This window comes from Thermothelomyces thermophilus, chromosome 4, assembly GCF_000226095.1.
Source record: "Thermothelomyces thermophilus ATCC 42464 chromosome 4, complete sequence".
In the NCBI taxonomy this organism is placed as follows: Eukaryota; Fungi; Ascomycota; class Sordariomycetes; order Sordariales; family Chaetomiaceae; genus Thermothelomyces; species Thermothelomyces thermophilus.
This window is the reverse complement of record NC_016475.1, coordinates 2,594,519-2,616,208: the sequence shown is the minus strand read 5'-3', so window position 1 is coordinate 2,616,208 and position 21,690 is coordinate 2,594,519. Positions and strand designations below refer to the sequence as shown.

General features: G+C 58.5%; 8 protein-coding genes across 8 annotated transcripts; 3 read left to right on the top strand and 5 right to left on the bottom strand.

The window, feature by feature from the left end:
* The first annotated feature begins 333 nt into the window (after positions 1 to 333).
* On the top strand, positions 334 to 3,804 carry MYCTH_2306885 (uncharacterized protein). The gene has a single exon (XM_003664211.1). The coding sequence runs from the start codon at positions 432 to 434 to the stop codon at positions 3,621 to 3,623; it is 3,192 nt and encodes a 1,063-aa protein (XP_003664259.1). The 5' UTR covers positions 334 to 431; the 3' UTR covers positions 3,624 to 3,804.
* A 519-nt stretch (positions 3,805 to 4,323) lies between these two features.
* On the bottom strand, positions 4,324 to 6,140 carry MYCTH_2134741 (uncharacterized protein). Its single transcript, XM_003664210.1, has 4 exons — positions 5,884 to 6,140; positions 5,617 to 5,809; positions 5,420 to 5,552; positions 4,324 to 5,366 (listed from the first exon to the last, which is right to left on the bottom strand). Exons 1-4 carry the CDS (start codon positions 6,034 to 6,036, stop codon positions 4,625 to 4,627), a joined length of 1,221 nt encoding a protein of 406 aa, XP_003664258.1. The 5' UTR covers positions 6,037 to 6,140; the 3' UTR covers positions 4,324 to 4,624.
* An 878-nt stretch (positions 6,141 to 7,018) lies between these two features.
* Positions 7,019 to 8,545, top strand: MYCTH_2306876 (uncharacterized protein). Its single transcript, XM_003664209.1, has 4 exons — positions 7,019 to 7,588; positions 7,642 to 7,840; positions 7,910 to 8,000; positions 8,068 to 8,545. The coding sequence occupies exons 1-4, from the start codon at positions 7,289 to 7,291 to the stop codon at positions 8,465 to 8,467; spliced, it is 990 nt and encodes a 329-aa protein (XP_003664257.1). The 5' UTR covers positions 7,019 to 7,288; the 3' UTR covers positions 8,468 to 8,545.
* Positions 8,546 to 8,622: 77 nt separating this feature from the next.
* MYCTH_2064601 (uncharacterized protein) lies at positions 8,623 to 9,447 on the bottom strand (the record flags this gene model as incomplete). Its single annotated transcript, XM_003664208.1, has 1 exon — positions 8,623 to 9,447. One exon carries the CDS (start codon positions 9,445 to 9,447, stop codon positions 8,623 to 8,625), a length of 825 nt encoding a protein of 274 aa, XP_003664256.1.
* A 625-nt stretch (positions 9,448 to 10,072) lies between these two features.
* On the bottom strand, positions 10,073 to 11,941 carry MYCTH_2306872 (uncharacterized protein). Its single transcript, XM_003664207.1, has one exon. The coding sequence runs from the start codon at positions 11,046 to 11,048 to the stop codon at positions 10,209 to 10,211; it is 840 nt and encodes a 279-aa protein (XP_003664255.1). The 5' UTR covers positions 11,049 to 11,941; the 3' UTR covers positions 10,073 to 10,208.
* A 1-nt stretch (position 11,942) lies between these two features.
* On the bottom strand, positions 11,943 to 14,422 carry MYCTH_2306870 (uncharacterized protein). Its single transcript, XM_003664206.1, has 2 exons — positions 14,131 to 14,422; positions 11,943 to 13,942 (listed from the first exon to the last, which is right to left on the bottom strand). Exons 1-2 carry the CDS (start codon positions 14,160 to 14,162, stop codon positions 12,403 to 12,405), a joined length of 1,572 nt encoding a protein of 523 aa, XP_003664254.1. The 5' UTR covers positions 14,163 to 14,422; the 3' UTR covers positions 11,943 to 12,402.
* Positions 14,423 to 15,854: 1,432 nt separating this feature from the next.
* MYCTH_2306868 (uncharacterized protein) lies at positions 15,855 to 18,638 on the bottom strand. The gene has a single exon (XM_003664205.1). The coding sequence runs from the start codon at positions 18,498 to 18,500 to the stop codon at positions 16,032 to 16,034; it is 2,469 nt and encodes an 822-aa protein (XP_003664253.1). The 5' UTR covers positions 18,501 to 18,638; the 3' UTR covers positions 15,855 to 16,031.
* Positions 18,639 to 19,134: 496 nt separating this feature from the next.
* MYCTH_2306866 (uncharacterized protein) lies at positions 19,135 to 21,222 on the top strand. The gene is made up of 3 exons (XM_003664204.1): positions 19,135 to 19,873; positions 19,981 to 20,903; positions 20,994 to 21,222. Exons 1-2 carry the CDS (start codon positions 19,273 to 19,275, stop codon positions 20,865 to 20,867), a joined length of 1,488 nt encoding a protein of 495 aa, XP_003664252.1. The 5' UTR covers positions 19,135 to 19,272; the 3' UTR covers positions 20,868 to 20,903; positions 20,994 to 21,222.
* Positions 21,223 to 21,690: the final 468 nt, after the last annotated feature.

Below are 21,690 nucleotides of genomic sequence, written 5' to 3'. Positions count from 1 at the left end.
TCCTCAGCCGGGCTAGCCCACAACCAACAACACTTGGCGGCTGCAAATGGCTCTTGAAACGATAATTAGCCATAGATAATTCGAAGCGTTGTCGTTCGCGGGGGTATGCACCAAGAATACTCTCGGGCCAGTCCGAGAGCAAGGCTAGACGCGAACGAAAACGTGACAAATAACTGCCCAACAGATAGATAACTGGGGTCGGGCTTCGCAATCCAGCCACAGAACAACATCGCATCGGACGACGAACCAGGATCTCTACGGACAAAGCAATCAAATCACGGAAGAGGAAACAACACCAAACCACACAAATCTCGGGCCAAGCTGAGACAAGGGTTCCTTCGACCCGATCCAATCCACGACCATTAGCTACGTGTCGCAACCCTCGAAGACGTCAAACACTTTACCAGCGACAGACTCAGAGTCGGATCAGAATGGCGCGATTGCGCAAGGAATCCTTCAGCGACGATGACCTCGAGATCCTCAGCTCCCAGGCGGCCAACATGACGCTCGCCTCCGGCAGTCAAACGCCGCTCAGGCAGTCTAGCGATCCAAACAAGGAGGTTGTGGATCTGACAGAGAGCCCGATACCAGTCATCCGAACACCCGCAGCGGCTACGGCGACGCCCACTTTTGGCCATCCCACCAAACTCGCCCCGCGGTTTGGCCAGCGAGCAAAGGACCCCAACCATGTCTTCATCCAGCGTAAAACACGGCCGGAGTTTCACAGCGACTTGTATAGGAGTTCAGGTCCTCTGAAGCCCAAGAGCGAGCCGAGAAGAGGGCCACAACTGCAGATGTTTAGCTCCCTGAGCGAGGACGCCCAGCCAGGATACCAGTACACCCAACCGTCGGGTTCCTACGGGGATAAGGTGTTCTACACAGACCCCGCCAAGGCCTCTGCAGACTTGAAAGCCCTGCTCGAAGGGAGCATAGAAGATGAAGAAGAGGAGGACGGTCAGGAGTCTAAACCGGAGAACGACAAGCCAAAGGCGGAGACGATCGAGGATGGCACAATAGAAGGCATTAAAGTCAAGCTCCTTCCACACCAAGTTGAGGGGGTCAAGTGGATGCGCGGGAGAGAGGTCGGGACACATAAGAAGGGGAAGGCGACCAAGGGCGGCATCTTAGCCGACGACATGGGTCTCGGAAAGACGCTGCAGAGCATATCTCTGATCGTCAGCAACCCGATGCCTGGACCGAATGACGACGGGTGGCAGAAGCATTTCGACCAGGTCAAGAAGGGGACACTTGTCGTTGCGCCGCTTGCGCTCATCCGGCAGTGGGAAGCGGAGATCAAGGACAAGGTGACTAAGGATCGCGAGCTCAAGGTCTGCGTCCACCACGGGCCCCAGCGGACCAAAGATCCAAAAGACCTGGCAAAGTACGATGTGGTCATTACTACATATCAGATCCTGGTGTCTGAGCATGGGAACAGCCACTCTGACCCGTCAAGAGCACCTCAGGTAGGCTGCTTTGGCATCCACTGGTTTCGGGTCATCCTGGACGAGGCGCACAGCATCAAGAACCGCAACGCCAAAGCCACAAAGGCTTGCTGCGCTCTCCGCGCCGAGTACCGCTGGTGCCTTACCGGCACGCCGATGCAGAACAACCTCGATGAGCTCCAGTCGCTGGTCAACTTCCTGCGCATCCCCCCCTACGACGACCTGGCCGTGTGGAGAGAGAAAATTGACGGTCCCATGAAGAAGGGCAGGGGCCATATTACCATCCAGCGGCTGCACTCGCTTCTTCGCTGCTTCATGAAGCGGCGGACCAAGGACATCCTCAAGGAAGAGGGCGCCCTTGTGGCAGGGGGCAAGAAGGCCCTTGAAGCGGCCGCGGCCAAGGCAAAGGAGGAAGGCCGGGACGAGGCGGATGTTCAAAAGCCTGCCTTCAAAGTGACCCAGCGCAAGGTCGTCACGGTCGAGACGCAGTTCTCGGAAGCCGAGCGCGAATTCTATGATGAGCTGGAGGCGCGTGCCGACCGGAGCCTCGAGAAGATGATGAAGGGCAAGGGAGTCAACTACGCCAACGCCCTCGTGTTGCTGCTGCGCCTGCGCCAGGCATGCAACCACCCCCGACTGTCTCAGACGAAACTCGAGAAGGACCGCGAGGCGCTGGCTGCTGATACCGCGCGGCCGTCGAAGGCTAGCGCCGCAGACGATCTGGACGCCCTTGCTGACGCCTTCGGTGGGATGGGTATCCAGACGAAGCAATGTGATATGTGTCTGAACGACCTGAGCAGGGACGAGGTGGCGGCCGGTGCGGTGCGGTGCACCGAGTGCGTACAGAGCTTGCAGAAGGTCAATCAGGAGAGTCCCAGCCGGAAGAAGCCGAAGAAGGATGGCAGGAGGGTCAGTGTTGTGGAGGAGGAAATCAAGATTGAAAAAATGGCCAAGCGAAAACCCAGGGGTCGTAAGATCATCACCGACAGCGATGACGAGGAGGAGGAGGGCAGCTGGCTGGTGCCGGAAGACGAGCGCGGATCCCTGCATCTTGGAAAGGTGGGCGGTGAAGAAGATGAGAACGCAGAGGGCGGGGGCGAAGATATCGGTTCTGAAGACTCAGAGCACCCGTCGGAGGAGGATGAGGAGGATGACGAGAGCCAACTCGACAGTTTCATTGTCAACGACGAAGACGTGCCGGAAGGTGACGACCAGGCCTCAGATGTCGACTCGGGCTCGGACTCGGACGACGAGACATTTGTGTCAGTGTCTAAGCTACGCTCACAAGTGGTTTCCCAGCGTTCGCCGTCGCCATCCGACAGCGGGGCCGACTCGTCGGAAGATTCAGGCATATCCGAATCCGAGCTCCTCTCTGGATCAGACTCCGGCTCGGACGATGACGATGACGACCTCCCGATTAGACGGCACGGCAACGGCCAGCACCGCAACGGCACCAAACCTAAGAGGATCAGCACGGGGGCCCCCAGCGGCAACAACATCATGGCTTCAGCCAAGATTCGCGAGCTCCTCTCCATCCTGCGCAAAGAAAGCCCCGAACACAAGTTCATCGTCTTTTCGCAATTCACCTCCATGCTAGACCTGATTGAGCCCTTCCTCCGCGCCCAGCCAGGCCTCAAGGCGGTGCGCTACGACGGAAAGATGGCCAACGACGCTCGCGAGGCGGCGCTCCGCGCCCTGCGGACCGACCCGCACACCCGCATCCTCCTGTGCTCGCTCAAGTGCGGCTCGCTGGGCCTCAACCTGACGGCGGCCACCCGCGTCGTCATCGTCGAGCCGTTCTGGAACCCGTTCGTGGAGGAGCAGGCCATCGACCGGGTGCACCGGCTGACGCAGACGGTCGACGTGGTCGTCTACAAGCTCACCGTGGCGGACACGGTGGAGGAGCGCATCCTGGAGCTGCAGGAGAAGAAGCGGCGGCTGGCGGAGGCGACCATCGAGGGCGGCGCGGGCGCCAAGGGCAAGAGCCAGCTCAAGCTGGGCCTGCAGGAGATCCTGGAGCTCTTCAAGCACGACCCGAGGACCTCGCTCGGAACCGGGGATGACGACTACAGGTTTTCAAATAGCAGGGCTGTGGTGGAAGACATCGCGCACATGATTAGGCGGGGTCGCAAGGGTCCGAAAAAGAGGAAGGAACATGAGATCTATGGGCGGAGGTGGTAAGGTTGGGGCAAGCCCGTTGGTGTGAGATACAGAGGATGAATTTACATATGTATGGGCACACGTGGACATGGAACCCCAAAGTCTACGGATCGATTAGAGGGCTGCCGGGAAGGGCTAGGTGGGCATGTTCTGGGTTGTACAGTACATACTTTATTGGTTTTATTGGGTCAACCGGATGGAATGCTCGGATGGGATGGGATACGGGTTTCTCATTGTTCGGTTCATGGCTGCGTTCGTTATGTTTGAATCTGGGGTGGTGCAGCCAGATTTTTTTTTTTTTTTTTGAATCACGTCTATAACTCGCTGCGGCAACAACAAACGTTGTGTGGGCTTGCTTGACTTATCACCGTCTTGATTCCTGCATGTGCTGTCAGTGCTGTCCAGGCGAGTGTATTCGGCTGGGCCTATTCCGTTTTCGAGCTTCGGGGACTTTGTCTCGGGAGCTGAAGCACAGAAAAGCAAAGGAAAAGGGGGGGGGGGGGGGGGGGGGAATGGGAGTGAGCGTTACATTACCTTCTCTGTACGGATCCGTACTGTGCCTGGATGGACCGAAAAACACCGACTCGCATACTCGCTTACGCTGACGGATGTCGACCTTCTTCTGCTTATGACCGAGAGAGATGGCTGGTCCAGCGGTTACCCGGGAGCGAGTGAGCGAGCGGGACACGATTCAAATGCCGCTCAGCATGCCATCAGCAGTGACCAAGAGATATACTCAATTCTCGAGAAGCTGCTGCTTCGCCGTGCCTGCCCGTGGGAACTTTTATACACCGTTGGACCGTTTGTACGCCGTTGAACCGCCAAAAAATGTCCCGAGTCCATTGAAGCCTGATCCGCCCATACCTCCTAAAGCCCCAGAATGACCCCCCAAACTCCGGATGATGCATGCAGTGAAACAATTCATTTGGTATCATGACGCCACCCCCACGACTGACCCAACACCAATAAGACCGGGCCCTGGCCCCTGTTCTTTCAGGTGACCATCAATTATCGAGCGGCAATCAATACCCTCCCGAATCCTTCATGTTCTGCGCCCGCGTCTGCCCCTTGACGTACCCGCTCAAGCGCATCTCATTGTCCCCGCTGTGCCCCGACATGCGCCTGTTGCCCGGCTGATATGGCGGGAGGGCGGGGTCGCTGGGCCGCATACCGTCCGAAACAAGGGCCGCGTCCGCAGACTGGTCCTCTTCCGAGAGCATGGGCATTCGCGGAAACGCGGCCGGTTGGCTGGAGGGATCTCTCGACAGGCTGCGCTGGTGATGATGTTGGGCCCGCGGTGGATGTCTCATACCGTCTGTTACAAGGGCTGCCTCGGCATTCTCGTCATCGCCCAAGGGAGGAGGCGCGAGTCCCGCTCCGGGGTTGTTTGCCGCGCGGGAGGGTGAGAACAGGGACGTCGATGGGACAGGCCGCCTAGGCAGTGCGGGTGGTTGGCCGATCGGGCGGCGCGGGATCGGGGGGACCCCGGAAGCGCCGGTGTGCGAGGGTGTTGCGGAGGTTGTTGAAGTTGTGAAGTTGCTGCGGAGGGATGTGGTGCGCGTGATGATACCCTCGCTGGGGGGTGGCGGGGGAGGATCTAGGCAATGCGACTCCTCAGGCGGCGACGAGGAGTCCACGAGTTTGAGTCGGACGCCATCGGCCCGCTCGAGGGACTCGAGCAGCTCGCCAACCTTTGTGTTTTTTGTGTACTCGGATTGCAGGACGTGAAGCATGGTCGCTGTGATAGTGAACATGTATGTGAAGCTACGGGGTGGTTAGCGAAGCATTGGCCAAAGGAGAAGAGGGAGCAAACGGACACGAGGATATTCGCAATCACGTAGTACGGCCGGGCGAACCCGCAGAACTTGTCGAGCTCGCCTCGTTGGCCGGGGTCCTCGTCGCTGAAGCCAATAGTAGTGAAGCCGGGCAAGGGGACCACATCCGGGTCAACTGGAAACGTGTGTAAGTGACTGTCTTGAGCAGAGAGTCATGGAGGGTTGAAGGATCTACTGACGGTGTCCCCGCGTCAAGCCAGCGCAGTGGATGGGCAGCCCGGCGCGGGCCAAAACATTGATGATGCCGAGCAACACGGCGACCAACAAGACGTCGCAGACGACGAAGGCCTTCAACCAGCGCGTCTTCTGGGATCGTCGGCTTGCTTGCTGGATTATGAGCGCCAGGATCGAGTAGCCCAGGAGGAGACAGGCCTATGTCACTCGAGTCAATTGCCCGGCCGCGGGGCGTGTCGAGGAACTCGAACTTTGGAGGGGGGAGCGCATACCAGCAACTCGAGCACCGTGGTCTCTTTCGACAGACCGTGTCTCGAGTCCTTAAGCCGGACGGTAAAGTAGCCGTGTGAAACGACCGAGACCAGCGAGCCCAACAACTGCGCGGTGCGGCCGAGTACTAGCCATGCCGCAAGGTTCCACCCCATTTTTTTTTTTTGGCTTTGCCTGCGCCTGGCGGCGTTTGTCGCTCGCTTCCACTCGGAAGGAGGCGCGAGGAAAGGTATGGCCGCTGTTATTGACGACGGGTGACTGACGCCGGTTCAATCAACCATGCACGAACTTTGCGCAAAACGGCGAAGGCCACCGGATTAAAATTGCCTCCTGAGGAGGAACCAGGAACAGTCGCCGAGTGAGCATTCGCTGGACTGAGCACCTCGGGGGGGTGGGTAGCCTTGCATTTCCCCTTTTGCGCACAGCTGAGAGGATACCTTAATGAGAGAACGCGAGAGGGGAGATTGGGGCTGTGTTCCCTGTGCCCCCCGGGGCGCGGGCGCGATCGCTTACTCTGCACACCAGCGCTGGAGTGTGTGGTTTAGGTACTGTATACATGGTACGGGGAGCGCGGGCCTAGCCCGAGGGTCTTGGAGCGGTTTCCCGCCAAACGGACCATCCGGAGCACGGTGATAAGTGGGGCTTGAGCGCCGCGTAGTGAAGCGCCTGGGGAACGCCGAAGACTTGCAGCCGCAGCGCAACAGCTACCGTGCCATCCGGATAGGCGCCAGCAACTTTCACTTCCTTGGCACTCTAGGTATCTACCCAGTAGTGTAATCGCAATCGAGCCTTGTCAAGACAGAAAAGCACGGCAACGAAACGGGCAAGGAAACCGCGTTTCAGAATCCGCCCATCAGCGCCTTATTTCCGGAGTGCTAATCCGTACAGGGCCCATCTTCGTACTCGAAAGGGAAAGACCGCACTTTACTGGCTTGCTAGCCCTGCTCCACCTGCCGCCAATGGACACGAAGGACGCGTCATCGGTACTTGCCGGGCAATCCAGCGAGGCCTTGCTCTGCAATTGGGCGGTGGCCCAGAGGCACAGCCCCTTTGGGTCCTCCTGCCTCGAGATGAGTCCAAGTTCCGGGTTGCCAACCAATTCAAAAGTCTACTATGCTCCGTAAAAGACATTCCATCCAGTGATTGGTCGCTTGCCAAGGGCTAGTGTCCTGTGGTAAGGTGAACAATTTGGCAGGAACGGCTGAGAAGCTCTCCGTGCTGCGACTCTTTCAAGTTTCAACTGGCTATCTGCTCCCCCTCACACTGAGACTCAACAAAGCCGACTTCGACTGCTGGTGGTGCCAGGCTGTCTTAAGCACCGCCCTTCTTTTTTTGGCCTGCCCAATCTTGATCCAGGTTTTGTACTGCCTGGTATTTGCAAACTACGGGCAACATATTCCGCCGAAAATGCGCAGATGTAGCCTCTTCCACAGGCTTCACCCAGTCCCCGAGAGGCACAACACCGGCGGGGTGGAGTGCGACGGCGACACCACCAGCGAGAAGCCCGATAGCGTCCGGCGGCAACGGGACTGGTCTGCTGTCTTCTTGACCGTCATCAGGTTCCTCCAGTTCGCTTATTTTGCCGGCTTGTATGTCTCGCTCCACCATCTGCAGTGGTCGAGCTACTTCTGGGATGACAGCCCGTGGCAGCGTTCGCCGGACCAAAGGCGAAATTCCTGGCGGCTGATGCGCTGGGTTCGGATGCAGGTACGGCGGAACCATGATGCGACACGAAGCAGCACATGTCTAACTCACTCGAGGCGTCCGTAACCTTGATGTACCACGCCGGTGCCCTCGTCGTCCCGTGGCTGCTGCGGCTCTTGCGGGCGACGAGGCGGCCCTTCACCAGCCTGGCTACCGTATTCGGCGACGGGTGGGCTCTGATGGCCTTGCTCAACACTCTAGTCATGCTCGACTCCACCCACGAGGAATATTGTCATGGCCCTCTACAGGGAGGCGGTATGTTGCGCCAGCGGAATGTTCCGTTCACCAAGTAGTTCGTCCCGCTAATACGGGGTTTGTACCCAGTAGACTTTGACCTGCGGAATGTGTTCAACTCACGCAGCCGGACTGCCTGTAAATCACTCGATCTGGTCTTCGGGTTTGGCGGCCTCGTCATGTGCGTGTTCAAACTCCCCCTTGGCACCCTCATCTTGAACCCCTTGGCTCATCATGATGCCGTGTAGCGTCTCGCATCTCGTGACCGCCATCGTCACCGGCTGGCGTGCAAAGCGGTCTCTTCCCGCAGCGCATGCAAAGGTTGAGCCCCCCAGTGATGTCGAACAGGGGGTTACCCAGCGCCCCTCGCGCGAAGAGCCGAGCCCTCCAGCAACCACCAACCCCCATCGTGAACTCTCGCCACCGCCCTCTTACCACTCCGCCATTGTCACCGAGACGTCCCCGGATAACCAAGAGTACGCAGTGCGTGTGTCTACACAGAGCTCAAGAGGCCGGTCGTCGATGGAGACGACCTCGTCTCTCGGTATCGAAAGATACGGGTACCTGGTGTCGGATGGATGGCGTGCCCCTGAGCAACCACCGGTGTATTCAAGCAGGCCACCCAGTCTGCATAATGCGGCGGTCTGAGCTGATGGTCTCCGCGGGGATGGAGGGATCGTTTGAGGGCCTACGACCGTTTGGAAATATGTTTGGAAGCGTCTCTGTGATACCCAAGCCGTTCTAGCTGCAGCTAATAGTAATTTTCTTATCTCCTTTTCTTTTTTTGATATATATCCTCCTGCTCATCTGCCGGCCTCCGCCGCGCAAACATGCTCGGGCCACCTCAGCTCCCAACCGGTCACGGTCTTGAGCACCTCTTTATCACCGGGATCCTCTTCGAACAGCGGCCGATCCATCTTCTTCTCCAGCACCTTCTCCACCACGAAGCCCTGCTCCCGGGCGAGATCGAAGAAGGCCAGGTCCTTGTGGCGCAGCCACGGCCGGTAGCTCGTAAACACGACGAGCGCCCTGCTCTCCCTCGCCTTCTTGAGCGTCTGCTTCACGGTGCGCAGCATGTTGCCGTGCTCCGAGTGCCGGAACAGCAGGTCGGCCAGGACCAGGACGTCGAACCCCCGCTCCCGCTCCTCGTCGCCCTCGCCCTCGCCCAGGTGGGCCAGCACCTTGGTCGGGTCCGCGCCCCAGACGAGGCCCTCCACCGCGATGCTCAGCTCCTCCTCCTCCCCCTCCTTCTTCCCCTCGCGGACGCCGGGGATCAGGTCGCAGCCGCGCACGTTCCGCCAGATGGTCTCGAGGAGGTCCGGGTCGGGGAAGTCGGTCGCGACGACGCGGCGCGCCCCCAGCGCCGCCGCCACCAGGCTCGGGAGCGCCGCGCCCGCGCCCAGCTCCAGCACGGTGCGCCCGCGCACCAGCCACGGGTTGGCCTCGAAGTGGGCGGCCACGACGCGCGCGCCGTTCCACAGGTGGTGCGCCTCCGTGGGGGATTCTGCAATTTGGTTATTATTGTTATTGTTATTGTTATTATTATTATTTTTTACCGGGCTTGGAGGCGCGTGGATGGGTTGATGAGTCAGTGTACATACATTGGGAAATAAAGAAACGGTGTACATATACAGATGTATATATATATATATATGTATATGTGTGTGAGAGAGAAGAGAGAGAGGGTGAGAGGGAGGGAGAGAGGGGGAAAAAAGAAGGGGGGGTGAGCGGGATCTCTCTTTTTCTCCCTCTTGCTTGCTCAACATACGGCCTACTAAGTGAAGTGTGATAACATCACCGTTGGCGGTGGTGTATGTTTGGGTCGTTGGCGGCGGAGTGGGAGGGTAGTAACCGTCGGGTTCTTGGAAGAGGTTGGGATCGATTGTGTCGACGTCGTCATCGGTCGAGGCCATTATCGGTGATCTGTTTATCCGTGGGACCTCTTCTGCTTTTGCTGACTGACTTCTCACAAATTCTCTTGCTTGAAACGAGTGTCGAGCTATAAGTGAGAAGAACAATTCCTTGTGGGGTAAGGTTTGGGTGAGTTGAAACGGAGATGTGAGCTTGGGCTGAAGTGGAACCGAAAATTTGGAGAAGGGAATCTCGTCAGTTTTCATCAGTTTGTAACCGCTATTTCTGACTTTGATTGATTGAATTAGGTCTCACATGGGACCAAAAAAAAAAAAAAATAACCCAACACAACGGGTATGAAGTGCCATGAAATTTGCCAACGACTTGTGGCATGTATTCAACTCTTTTCTTGCCTTCAGAATGTCAGCCGTAGTATCTTCTCTCTTTTCGCACATGATTCCAAACCCCATCCCCATCATAAGAAAACAACACCAACGCACACACACACACACACACACACACACACACACACACCCTATCATGGAACCCCAAACCTCTGCCTGGCCAGCTCCCTGAGCCCCGCGACGACGCGCTCCTCGCGCTCGCGGTACTCCCGCAGGCGCTCCTCCCTCTCGGCCCGCCGGGCCCGGTCCATCTCCTCCCGCCGGCTGAGGCGCTCCCGCCGGCGCTCCTCCCGCTGCCGGACCATGGCGCGGTACTCCTCCGCCGCGTCCCCGGCCCCGCCCATCAGCTCGCCCTCGCCGACCTCGGCCGCGCCGCCCGGCGACCGGTCCCGGAACCCGCGGAGCTTCTCGTTGAGCTCCCTCTTCTTCTCGAGCCGCCGCTCCCGCGTGCCCGCGTCCGCGCGCGGGAGCGCCTCGTCCAGCAGCGCCTTCTCCTCCTTCCGCTGGGCGCGCCGGGCGAGCCGGTGAGCTGCCAGGGCGGACTCGCGCTCGGCCGCGATGGCCTCGTCGCGGAGGGAGAGGTCGGTCTGGGTTGGGATCGAGGGGCCTGGGGGTTTCGTCCCGGATGAGGCTGCTGCTGATGCTGCTGCTGCTGCTGCTGCTGCTGCTGATGATGATGATGATGATGATGATGCCGGTGGCCGGTGTCGGTGGTGGGACAAGGAGGAGGAGCGTTCTTGGCCAGGAGGTGGGGGCGGGGGCGGCACGTAGGCATCTTCGTCGTCCGAGTCGGCGGAGTCCTGGCGTGTGTTCCGGCCGTCGTCCTCGGCGGCGACATCGGGAGGAGAGCGGGAGCGTGACGGCGGCGAGTTCGGAGGGGGCGGAGACTCGTACGCGTAGTACGAGATTGCTTTCTGGAAGATGTCGGGATCGTACCACCCTTCCGCGAGCTCTCCTCTGTTCCACTTGCCCATGAAGCTCTTCCAGCGGCCGCGGAGCTCGATCTCGCCGAGCGAGTCGATGTCTAGCTGCTTCTGCAAATCAAGGTAGTACGCGAACAGGGGTCGGAAGGTGGCCAGGTCGCCGCGGGAGAGTTGGCGAGCGCCAAAAGGCAGCTCCTTGGGAGGGGCGGCAGGGTCTGCCAGGTGCCGCCTTGATGAGTGATGGCGATGCCGATGTCGATGTGAATGACCGTCTCGGGAATGGTGGCGATGGTGATGGTGACGGTGATGGTCATGGTGACGGCGAGGCGTGGATGACCTGCCCCTCTCTCCTTCTTCGCTGGGCGTGCATGACCTCTCGTGCCTCTCGTGCCTCTCGTGCTCCCGCTGTCTCTCTTGTTCGACCCGCCGTCGTTTCGCAGCCCGTTCACGGTCACGGTTCCTCGCCTCTTCACTCATGCTGCTGCTCCTCTCTGGATCCCTCTCATTCCTGCCGCTGTGCGGAGAAGGCGGCCGGGAATCCGGGTCTCGGTCTCGTCCCATCCCCTAACCCTTCTTGAGCGGCCCCTTCTCGAGTTGCCCCTCCTCGAGTGGCTGCGTGTGCTTACGCGGTCCCGAGGCTCCAATTGTGTTCCTGTCGTTCCTGTCTTGAGGGCGCCAGAGTCTGTAGCGACTTGACCCTTGTCTTACGTGTCATCAAAAGTCCGGCAACTTTGTCGCAAAGTCGCCCAAGTCGCCCGAAAATAGCCCGACCAGGAAAAAGAAGTGCAAGCCGAGTTGCAACTTCTTGTTTACGATGAACCTAATATGTTTGGAATCTTGTTCCAAGGGCAGGCTCTGGCCAGTGCGAGACAATTGCGAGACCAGGTGCTGTGGGGCACTGCTTGTTAACAAATGGAAGATCCTAGTGTAACTAATCCGTGCATGCAATAGGCGTGGATCCCTCAGTCTTCCGACCCTTGTTTTAGCCGCACAGTGGTCTGGGCTCTGGGGATGCAAGCACTAACATATACTAACCGTGATCCTAGGTAGTATATGAATAGAATTCTTCCAACGTTCCAACCACGACTTACATTCCATTGAATGCGTCACGGTGCTCACGACAAACCCGTGAGAGCTATCTGATGGCAAAGAACATACTCCGTAGGTATTTTGTCAGCACAACGCCACCGCGCAACATGGGGTATCCTAACAAATACAATGTCATGCCGCTACCGCCCTACTTAGAGAACGAGAGAGAGAGAGAGAGAGAGAGAGAGAGAGAGAGAGAGAGAGAGAGAGAGAATGGAAAGACTGTTGTTGAATGCATAAGCTGTCATCAGCCTTGCCCGCGCCATTCGCAAGCTCGCAGAAACCTTCTATCCCCATCGCCAACATCTATGCCTCCTTAATTCAGTGAGATCTTATGAACTAAGCACCCAGGGCAGTCACAGCTGTCTCCGCACGGACAAGACTCGAGTTGCCCACCGCAGAGCCCCGAAATCGGCAGGTTGACAAAGAAGTAGTCCATCGTCGACAGCGATTGCTCTTCTCGGGAGGGCGAACCCTCGCTCACTGCCGGTGTGGCCGCTTCTGCTGGCGAGTCTTGCCCATTGGCCGCCGTGGCTTGTCCCTGCCCTCCTGTTGTCGGCTCGCGCGGGCTGCTCCCGTTGCTACCGCTGTACGCGTTGTTGACGTATTGGAACATCTGAGCATTGAATGGGTGCGCTAGGCAGCCGACGCACTGGCAACCCTCGCCGCAGCCGCACTGGTGGCTTGTCCAGTCATCAGTCGAGTCCCCGTTTCCCGTCCCGCCCGCGGTTCCGTTCGTGGTCCCGTCCGGGGCCGACGCCATCGGCGTGCTCATCGCTAGGTTGGTCTGCGACATGACCTGTTGCCAGATGATCGGGTCGATCGGGTGCTGCCAAGAACCGTAGTCGCCAGGATACCTAAAGACAGTAGGGTACTGGAACTGCGGCATATACGATTGGTCATAGACGGGAAGCGTAGCTGGAGTACCGTTGGCGGTCGGAGCATGTCCCTGTGTCTTGCTCGCACAACAACTGCTGACCCCAGATGATGCCTGATGCTGTGGCACGTAGGGCTGCTGCCCATATCCCTGCTGGGACGCCAGGCCACTGTTCGCGGCCGGGTCCGGTTTCTGTGCCTTGCTACCACAACAGCTACCAGCGGCAGACGTGACATCATTGTTCTTTGGGGTCGCCATCACCGGCTGTCCTGGATTGCCAAGAGGCGGGGATGGATGGTTGCCGTTTGGGAAGGGTGATGGTGGGATCGCCGTCATAAAAGTTCCATTCGGACTCGAGTACAGGCCGTCCTCCGGTTTGGCGCCGTGCTGAAGCTGATCGGGTTGCGGGTATTGAATGCCCATGCCGCCGTAGGGAACTGGAGACACGAAGCTGTGGTTTTGCGGGGTTGCAAATGTGCTGCCCGAACCGGCGGGCATCATTCCCATCCTCGACCCAACCGGAACTGGGTCGGCCTGCGAACCCTGAAGACCGGGGCTGCCTGTCGTTGCTACCCCGTTCGGGGTTCCGTTAGTGATGCCACTGCGGCTTGCAGCGGAAATCAGATTGATTGATGCGGGGTCCATTCTCTCCAAATTCGCGAGATCAAAGGACTGCTTCCGGCTGTTGGCTTTGCCGCCGCCGGGCTTTCCCACGCGGAAAGAAGGTCGTGATGGGGACATCGGAGCCTCGACTTGAGAGTGTTCCTTCTGACGATTCTCGGCCTCCTTTTCGGCTTCGGTAGGGCACCCGCACTTCTGCTTCTTGGGGATCGCGACTCGTAACCCTCCGCAGGCGCAGGGCCGCCCAGGAGGGCATGGACAGGTACTAAGGGGCCGGCCCGGTTTTCGGACGGGGATCATGACTCGGTCGTAGAAATGATTGCATTTCGTAGAGCGGTGGCCGCGAATACATGGCGCGCTGTAGTGTTGACCAGTTAGCCGGTGTCACGCCGCACCTATGTGACTTTGCCATCCGAACCACAGTCGCAATCACAGATCACCAGTGGGGACAGAAAAGAGACGGAGAGGAGTAAACAAGGACTTTGTTGACAGACAAGAAAACCGAGATAGGTTTGGGGTTGGGGGGGGGGGTGAGGGGGAACTTACCAGGCCATCTTCTGGCCGTTGATGATGGGCATCTTGAACGACGAAGAGGCAGTGCCTCGCTCGGCATCTGCCGGTGACGTATGAGGATATCCTGCTCTGTGTCGGAGGTTTCTCCGGGGTCCGAACCGTGGGCCGGGTCTCGCGTAGGTGCGGGGAGGGCGGTTGACACCGCGGGTCTTCTAACCGGGAGCGAAACACGTTTGTCTGGTGCGCCGGATTGAAGCAAAGCACCAACACGATCTCCGTTGATCGAGTATGTTCTGGCCGAGGCCGGATGAGTGAGCAAGTTGTTGAGCAAGTTTCCGGATATGCCGTGCATCCAGCCCCGCGCCGCGTTTTGAAGCTGAAGATCTTCCGTCGTCTGAGCCTCGATAGCGGAGAGGGGCTAAAGTAAGACACTCTCAGAAGCCTTCTTAGAAAGGCAGAGCTTTCGGATCTGAAAGCCGCCGATCGCCGATGGTAGGTTGATAGAATAACCGGGAGGCGGATTAATCTCTAGTCTACCTGCCGCGTTGGCCAACTCCTCAAATTGACGGGACAACCCTCGTCCGTTCAAAACCCCAGACTGTACCAGCAGTCCTTCAGATGGTCAGCCCGGAACCGCCGTCCGCCTGCGAGTAAGCGGAGGTGAGGATTCGAAAGAGTCGTGAGTGCCGGAGAAAGAATACGAGCTTGTGCAATGACGGCCGAGCTCAAGCTTTCTACCCAGGAACCAGAGTGACGGGTGGCGGACAAGAAAAGGCGAACGGAGGAGACAGGCTCGGTCTCTCCAGTCCTGGTGTTTGTGGAACGCGAGTCGGAACAAAAACACGGCGCGAGATGCCAACTAGGCAACGACACCTCAAGTCCGGTCAATGTTTCACTGACGGAAGGTTTTGAGGAAAACGACTTCCCAATGGCGATGGGTGAGCCGCAACAATCGTTGGCTGTGTCACAGCTCGTCTTTTCAGGAAGAGGCGCGGGGTGGAGACGGAGTTCCTGGGCGATTGAGCACTGGGGACCCAGACTGGACTTGAGCGAGACGGGCAAACTTGCTGGCGAGCTGCCTTTCCCAGCCTCCGAGGGGATGATTCGTGAGACGATGTGAGCCAGCGCGATGTACCAGAGCCCTTTCCAGGCTTGCCGTGTGTGGCGTGGTGTGTGTTGCTTCGACTCCAGGGTCAAGGGCACTTTCCTCGTCCGGATTTGATCGAATGCCTTCTGCATGCACGCACAGTAAGGTGGGGCGTGGCGTTGGGGGGTTTCGGGAAAACTGAGCAAGTTTCCATTGGCTGGAGGGGCATGCTACAAGAAAACCGCTGAGCTCCCTTGTTGTTATTCTTGGTTGCGAGCGGCGCGGGATGTCAGCTTAGAAAGTGCACTGCGCGACTGCCTACCTGGATGTATGTAATGTATAATGTGATACGTACACACACTTTGCAATCTCTAGACTGCCATGGCCTGTATTTTTGGGTGCAGGTACTTCTTAGATCCGAGCACTCTCGGCTACTAATTGGAAGGATGTTATATGAAATCCCTGACAACACGGATAGGATTTCACAAAGTTAGGGTATTTGCTGAACCATGTGCAATCCATGTATTCGCTGGTCATGTCAAACCTCCTCGTCCGAGCCATGGCGGTATAGCGGCCAGTGACAGGCACAGCTCGGAGTAGGGGAGCGTGCCGAAAGTCCCCTGGTGAGGTAGCATCTCCCGCCCCAGGCCCTTGGATCGCTGCGACCGGGCCAAGTCCTGGTAACCATGCAGCTCCTCGGCATGGCATTCTGATTGAGGGGTGGGTGACATTGCGAACTCATTCCCTCCCCTCATACTTGCTTCCTAGACTCGGAAAGGTAGCCGGTTCGACGGTCAACGCCGAGCGGCACTGTTGGGCAGCTGGGGTTTTAACTCCGCGGGCCGTCCTAAGTCACACCGTCCGAGTCGGGATCGGCAAACATGTCCATAGCACGCATTCGCTTCTTGCCGGGGGCCGGGTTCGAGGCCGAAAACTGAAGACCGCCGATGGATATGCCCTCCTGCTTCGTTGACATTGGTGCCGGTGTTTCCGTCGAGTTCTCCATCGTGACATCCCCGTCCCCAGATGCAGCCCCCGAGGTGTCGTCTGGCTCGCCGTCGAGATCAAGATCGGAGAAGGCGTCGTCCAGGGAGGCCGAGTACTGTAGGCGGACAGAATCCAACCCTTCGTCGCCCTCTTCCATGTACAGGATGTCCTCGGCGTAATCGTCCGCCGGCTCCTGGTCCGCGGCCGGTTTTGTCGACACTGGCAAGAAGCCGCCCCCGCTGCTTCCATCTGCGGATGCACCCTCTACCGTCTTCCACCGGCCAGCCTTGCGCTCTGTATCGGCTCCGTCGGCCTCCTTTTTCAAGGCAGGGGGGTTTTCGAAACTGCTGACAAAAGCCTCGTGCGACTCTACCGGGAAAACACACCAGCCCTCCCAGAGATTAAGAACGAGCCCGATGCTGCGTTTCCACTTCTCGGCGCGCAGGCGGCCCCAGTTCAGCTTTTCCGCCATTGAGCCTAGCATTTCAAAGATTTTGCGTCGTCGGAGTGCAGCCTCGAACAGCTGCCGATAGCGCCAGGCATGGCGGATACCACTGGTGGAGGAAGAGGAGAGGATATCGCTGATGACGTAGAGCCCCAGCAGCCGAGCTGCACTCATGTCGGGCGCATCGGACATGGTTTTATCCTCTGGCGCCGCCGACGTGTCCCGGGATCCCTCCTCTTTGCTATCTCTCTCCTTCATCCTTTGCTTGTAATCCGGATTTGCTGCCGTGTACGCGAAAGGATGCTCAACGTTCGAGACGATCATGTCCACGATTTCGTCAGCACCGCGGCTGGCATGTGTAATGGCAAACGCCGCAACTCTGGCAATATCCCCTTTTCGAACCTTGGACAGTGTCGTCGGTAGTCGGCCTAGTAGATGTGCCAGCTTGGCTTTGTCGATTGGAGTAAGGAACGTGTCTTCTTGATCCGCGCCGTCGCCTTGCCGAGCCTGCTCGTCCTCAAACTCGTCGTCTTCCGAGGAGTCGTAGTCCGAGTCGGAGACAAACTCGTCGATATCTGTAGCGTATTCGTACGGTAGCCGCCGTTTGGGCTTCTTCCACGCATGGCTGTCCTCAAAGAGAGGGATGTACTCCAGCTTGCCTCTGGCCGATTGTCCACCAGTCACAACCTCCCACAACTTCCAGCGATACCAGATGCCACCCTCGCTGCGAGCATCCCATATCCATGCCCATTTCTCGTCTCGCTGGACATCTGGGCGGGACATGAGGAGAGCTTCAAACTCGGGACCGTGTTCCAGAACGGACTCTATGACCTTGTGGATCATGCGTAGCTGCTTGATGTCTCGTGGCGCGCGGACTGGGACGTGGAGGATTCCGGACCTGTTGAGAGGACCGCCCATGGGAGGACCATATGATGATGGAGGTGCGTATGCCCGGCCGTGGCCCATCGATTGGTGGGCAGGCCTGTGCGGGCCCTCCTCTACCCTCTTCGCGCCAAAGGGGTAGGAGACGGTTGTTGACGAAGATAGCGCCGTCAGGCCAGAGGAGATGGCGGCAGAGGAGAGGTGTCGATGCAGAGTCAGGAAGTAACCAAACCCAAGGTAGCGGTTTTGCAACGCGCTCACAGCATTATCAATCTCGGTTGCCGGGGTCTCCTTAGACAAGGTGACGATGGCGGCAATAGACTTCCGCTCGGTTCCGCTAGGGCCGGAAGGCGGCACGATCTTAACGTTCTCGACTGTCAGGCTTGCTGGGATGAGGGCCTTGATCACGGCAGGCGAGGTCCCGGGCGGTAAGTTAGCCAGACGCAGAGTCGGTTTCGATGCAGCCTTTTCTTCGGCTCGATCGCCTGTCGCGGCGTCTTCCTCATCGTCGCTAGCATCAAAAGCCTTGGACACTGGGAGCGTGGTCGACTCCCTGTCTTTGTCTTTGTCTTGGAGCCCCGGCCTGCCGCGGCCCTCGTCCGAGTCCCGCTGGGATCCCCCATATGACTTTTTCTTCGTGAATGAGGATGGCGGAGGACCCAGAGTGCCGGGGCCACTCCTCAGCGAAGAACTAGAGGGGACGCCGAAGTGCCTCTTGCCCGTGCCTCCTCCGAACGGGGCGCTGGCGCCAAAAGGTGGTCTCTCGGGCGCTCCGCGGCCGAATCTCGAGGAGGAATGCCGTGCTCCGGAATTTGAGTCGTCGTCTTCATCATGGGCAAAGCTCTTAACGAAGTCCTCGTAAACTGCGGCGGTCTCCTCGGCCTCTCGTCGACGCTTCGCCTCTGCCTCTGCTTTTTGCTTCTCGAATGCTGACTGTCGGCTCGGCTTTTGGAGTTTCGCTTCGACATCAGGAAACTCAGCAATTTTCTTGGTCGACGACATTTTCGGCAGCGGGCGCACACCAGCTACCCATGGCAGCCTGTCGCGGTCCGATCATGCGGGCGTGCTGTTGCGCCTCCGTGTGCAGCGAATGCGTTGCAACGATTGAAGCTCCTGTCTGGTCCTGAAAGTAGGCTTGGTCCGTGCACATTGCCATAACCAGAACCCTGATGGCCACTCGCGATCGATAACTTAGCAAACACTGCCAGCCGCCATCAGTTGAGCTTCATCTGCTTGTATGAGACCTGGCGGCCCGACAACGCAAGTCATCTGCTAGCGTCGGGTGCGTCGGAGAGCGGGGCCCTTCGCTCATCACGGACCCTCGAACAGTTGCTTCAAATTCGGAGCACGCCCGAGCTTTGAGAGTTGGAGCACTTTTTCCTGCCCTCTTCGTAAAACAGCCCGCAATCCAACGGTGGACGGGATCTTGCGTCTGGCAAGCCAACGTTTTCCTCTCCCGATTATTGCCATGTCAGCGCGTCTCCTGGGGAACAATGGCAATATCTATCATCATTCTTTCTTTCTTCTTCTCCTCGGCCATCCTCTGCTCAACCCCGCCCTAGTGGTTCCAGAAGCCGAGACCCGAGATGTCTCCTCCCGCTTCCCTCTCCCGCGCGAAGCCGACGGTGTCTCCACAGTCCGCCCGTACTTAAGTATTCAGACGCATGGAGTCATGCGTGCCTCGTTGCCAGAACCCTAGGCAAGTGCCGGGACTGCACCAGGACTTCGAGTTTGGGCTTGATTACGGGCATTTGATTACCGTTCCGTTGCTCAAATGGCTACTGCTGCTTCCTCCTCCATCCCTCCCTCTGCGCAACAGTTTCTTCCTCCCTCATCAATCCTTATTGTTGGCTCCGGCGTCTTTGGGCTCAGCACTGCGCTGGCCCTTGTTCGTCGTGATGCCTTCGCCCAAACTTCTATAACCGTCGTCGACCGGTCGGATCCTTCTCAGCCGGGCACGTTCCCTTCCTCAGATGCCGCCAGCGTTGATACTAGCCGAATCATCAGGGCGGACTATGCTGATGCAGCATACACAGCGCTGGCTGACGAGGCACAAGCTCAGTGGCGTAAGCAGGACAAACCTACTGACTTGGGCGCTCAAGGGCGCTACCATGAGGCTGGGCTCCTCCTGGTCGGTGACGACACGCCGCCTGCGCCAACAGCCGCTCCGCCGGCAAGCCAGGACGGTCTGAAACCCAAGCTGACAGGATTGGATTATGCCCGTATGAGCTGGGCCAACGTCGTGTCTCTGGCCTCCAAAGACCCCCAGCTCGCCGCCCGTGTTCGTGAGTTGCCTAGTCCCGACGCCATCCGTGATGCGCTCGGGACAGGCGGCAGCTCCGGGTCATGGGGCTACATCAACAACAACAGTGGCTGTAAGCACTCATACCTATATGCTATTCCCCCCTCACGGCTGTTTCGAACAAACTGTCTCTTTGCCCTCGGGCCTCTCCATGGATCACTCAACTGACAATGTTGGCAGGGGCGAACGCTGCTGCGTCCATGAACTGGTTGTTCGACCAGGTGAAACAAACCGGCCGCGTTCACTTTGTTCCAGGGACGGTCGTTTCCTTGGAGCGGACCGGGGACACCGTTACTGGCGCAAAACTCTCCGATGGCCGTGTCCTGTCCGCCGATCTCGTCGTGGTGGCGGCTGGTGCATGGACTGGCGGCTTGGTTGATCTGGCCGGACAGGCAGTTGCCACCGGCCAAGTGCTTGGCTACATCGACCTCACCGAAGAGGAACAAGAGAAGTTGGCCAAGATGCCCGTCATTCTCAACCTTTCCACCGGCCTCTTTATCATCCCACCCACGGATCGCGTCCTCAAGATCGCCCGGCACGCCTACGGCTACATCAACCCGACCACGGTTACCAATCCCCCGCTTCCGCTATCGCCAAGTCAACCTCCTGCCCCCCAAACTCCCATCTCCCTCCCCCGAACGGCTGCGACTCACCCCTCGCTCTCTATTCCCGCAGAGGCTGCAGCCGACCTCCGCCGGGCCCTCCGCGAAATGATCCCCTGGCCCGCCCTGCACGACCGCCCTTTCACCAAAACACGCCTGTGCTGGTACTCGGACACGCCCACGGGTGACTTTCTGATCGATTACCACCCGCACTGGCGGGGCCTGTTTGTCGCGACGGGTGACAGCGGCCACGCCTTCAAATTCCTGCCCGTTATCGGCGACAAGGTTGTTGACTGCATCGCCCGCAACTGTCCGGCCGAGTTTCGGGAGAAGTGGGCTTGGAAGGTGACCGAGGCCAAGGCTGGACTGCCTGTGAATGTCGTTACCGAGGATGGAAGCAGAAGCGGTAAGGCCGGGGTAACATTGGACCAGGCGCTGGCAGAGGATTCTCAGAGGGAGGTATGAGTGTCTTTTAAAGAAACAGTGCGTCAAGGATATCAGGTAAGCCTACGAGCATGTCACATTTGAGCAAGCTGGCCCAGGGTCAATATTATTAACTGATTTCTCGTTTTTTTGGTGCTCGAATGGCAGCGTAAACCGCGACTGAAGAACGCCCAAGCTTGCCAGCTTGTCAGCTTGCCCACCGTACCCTGTGAGCGACCCCGAGGCCTCAGAGCCAATCTGGCAAAAGGAGAATAGGCGACAGAGCAGTGCGAGTCCTACGGCATCAGCTGTCTGCCCCGAGTCTACATAACCCCGGATGGCAATTCCCCGTTTCCAGGGCAGCTGTTCAGGATGAAGACGATACTCTCGCTCTCTGCGAAACGCCTGCTGCGGCGAACTGAGGCGGTGCGGGCACCCGAATCATCAACCCCAAGGTGAAAGTGAGCGAGCAAGCAAAAGTGAGCCGCCGCAGCCAACTTGTCATGCCTCCGACGATGCATCCATCAGCAGACTTCTTTCCCTCAAATAAACTCTCTCTGCTTTCCGTCCCTTCTTTAATCCTCGAATATCTCTCTTTGGGCCGCGGGACACCAGAGGTGCCAATTGAAGGCTCAATTAGGAGACGAGGCAGGCCGTGCCCATCATCTCGCCCTCGCTGCACCTGACCGTCGTGCAATCTTTCTATGGGTACTATACCCCTCGAGAGGGAGCGCGCCAGCTCCAAAACAACTCGGGGGTTCGCGGGAATGAGGAAAAGCGCGAAAAATCCCTGCTGTAATTGCCCGCCCCCCGTTCCGTGAACGCCGATGCAATGCTGTAAGGTGGGAAAAGAAACACGCAGATG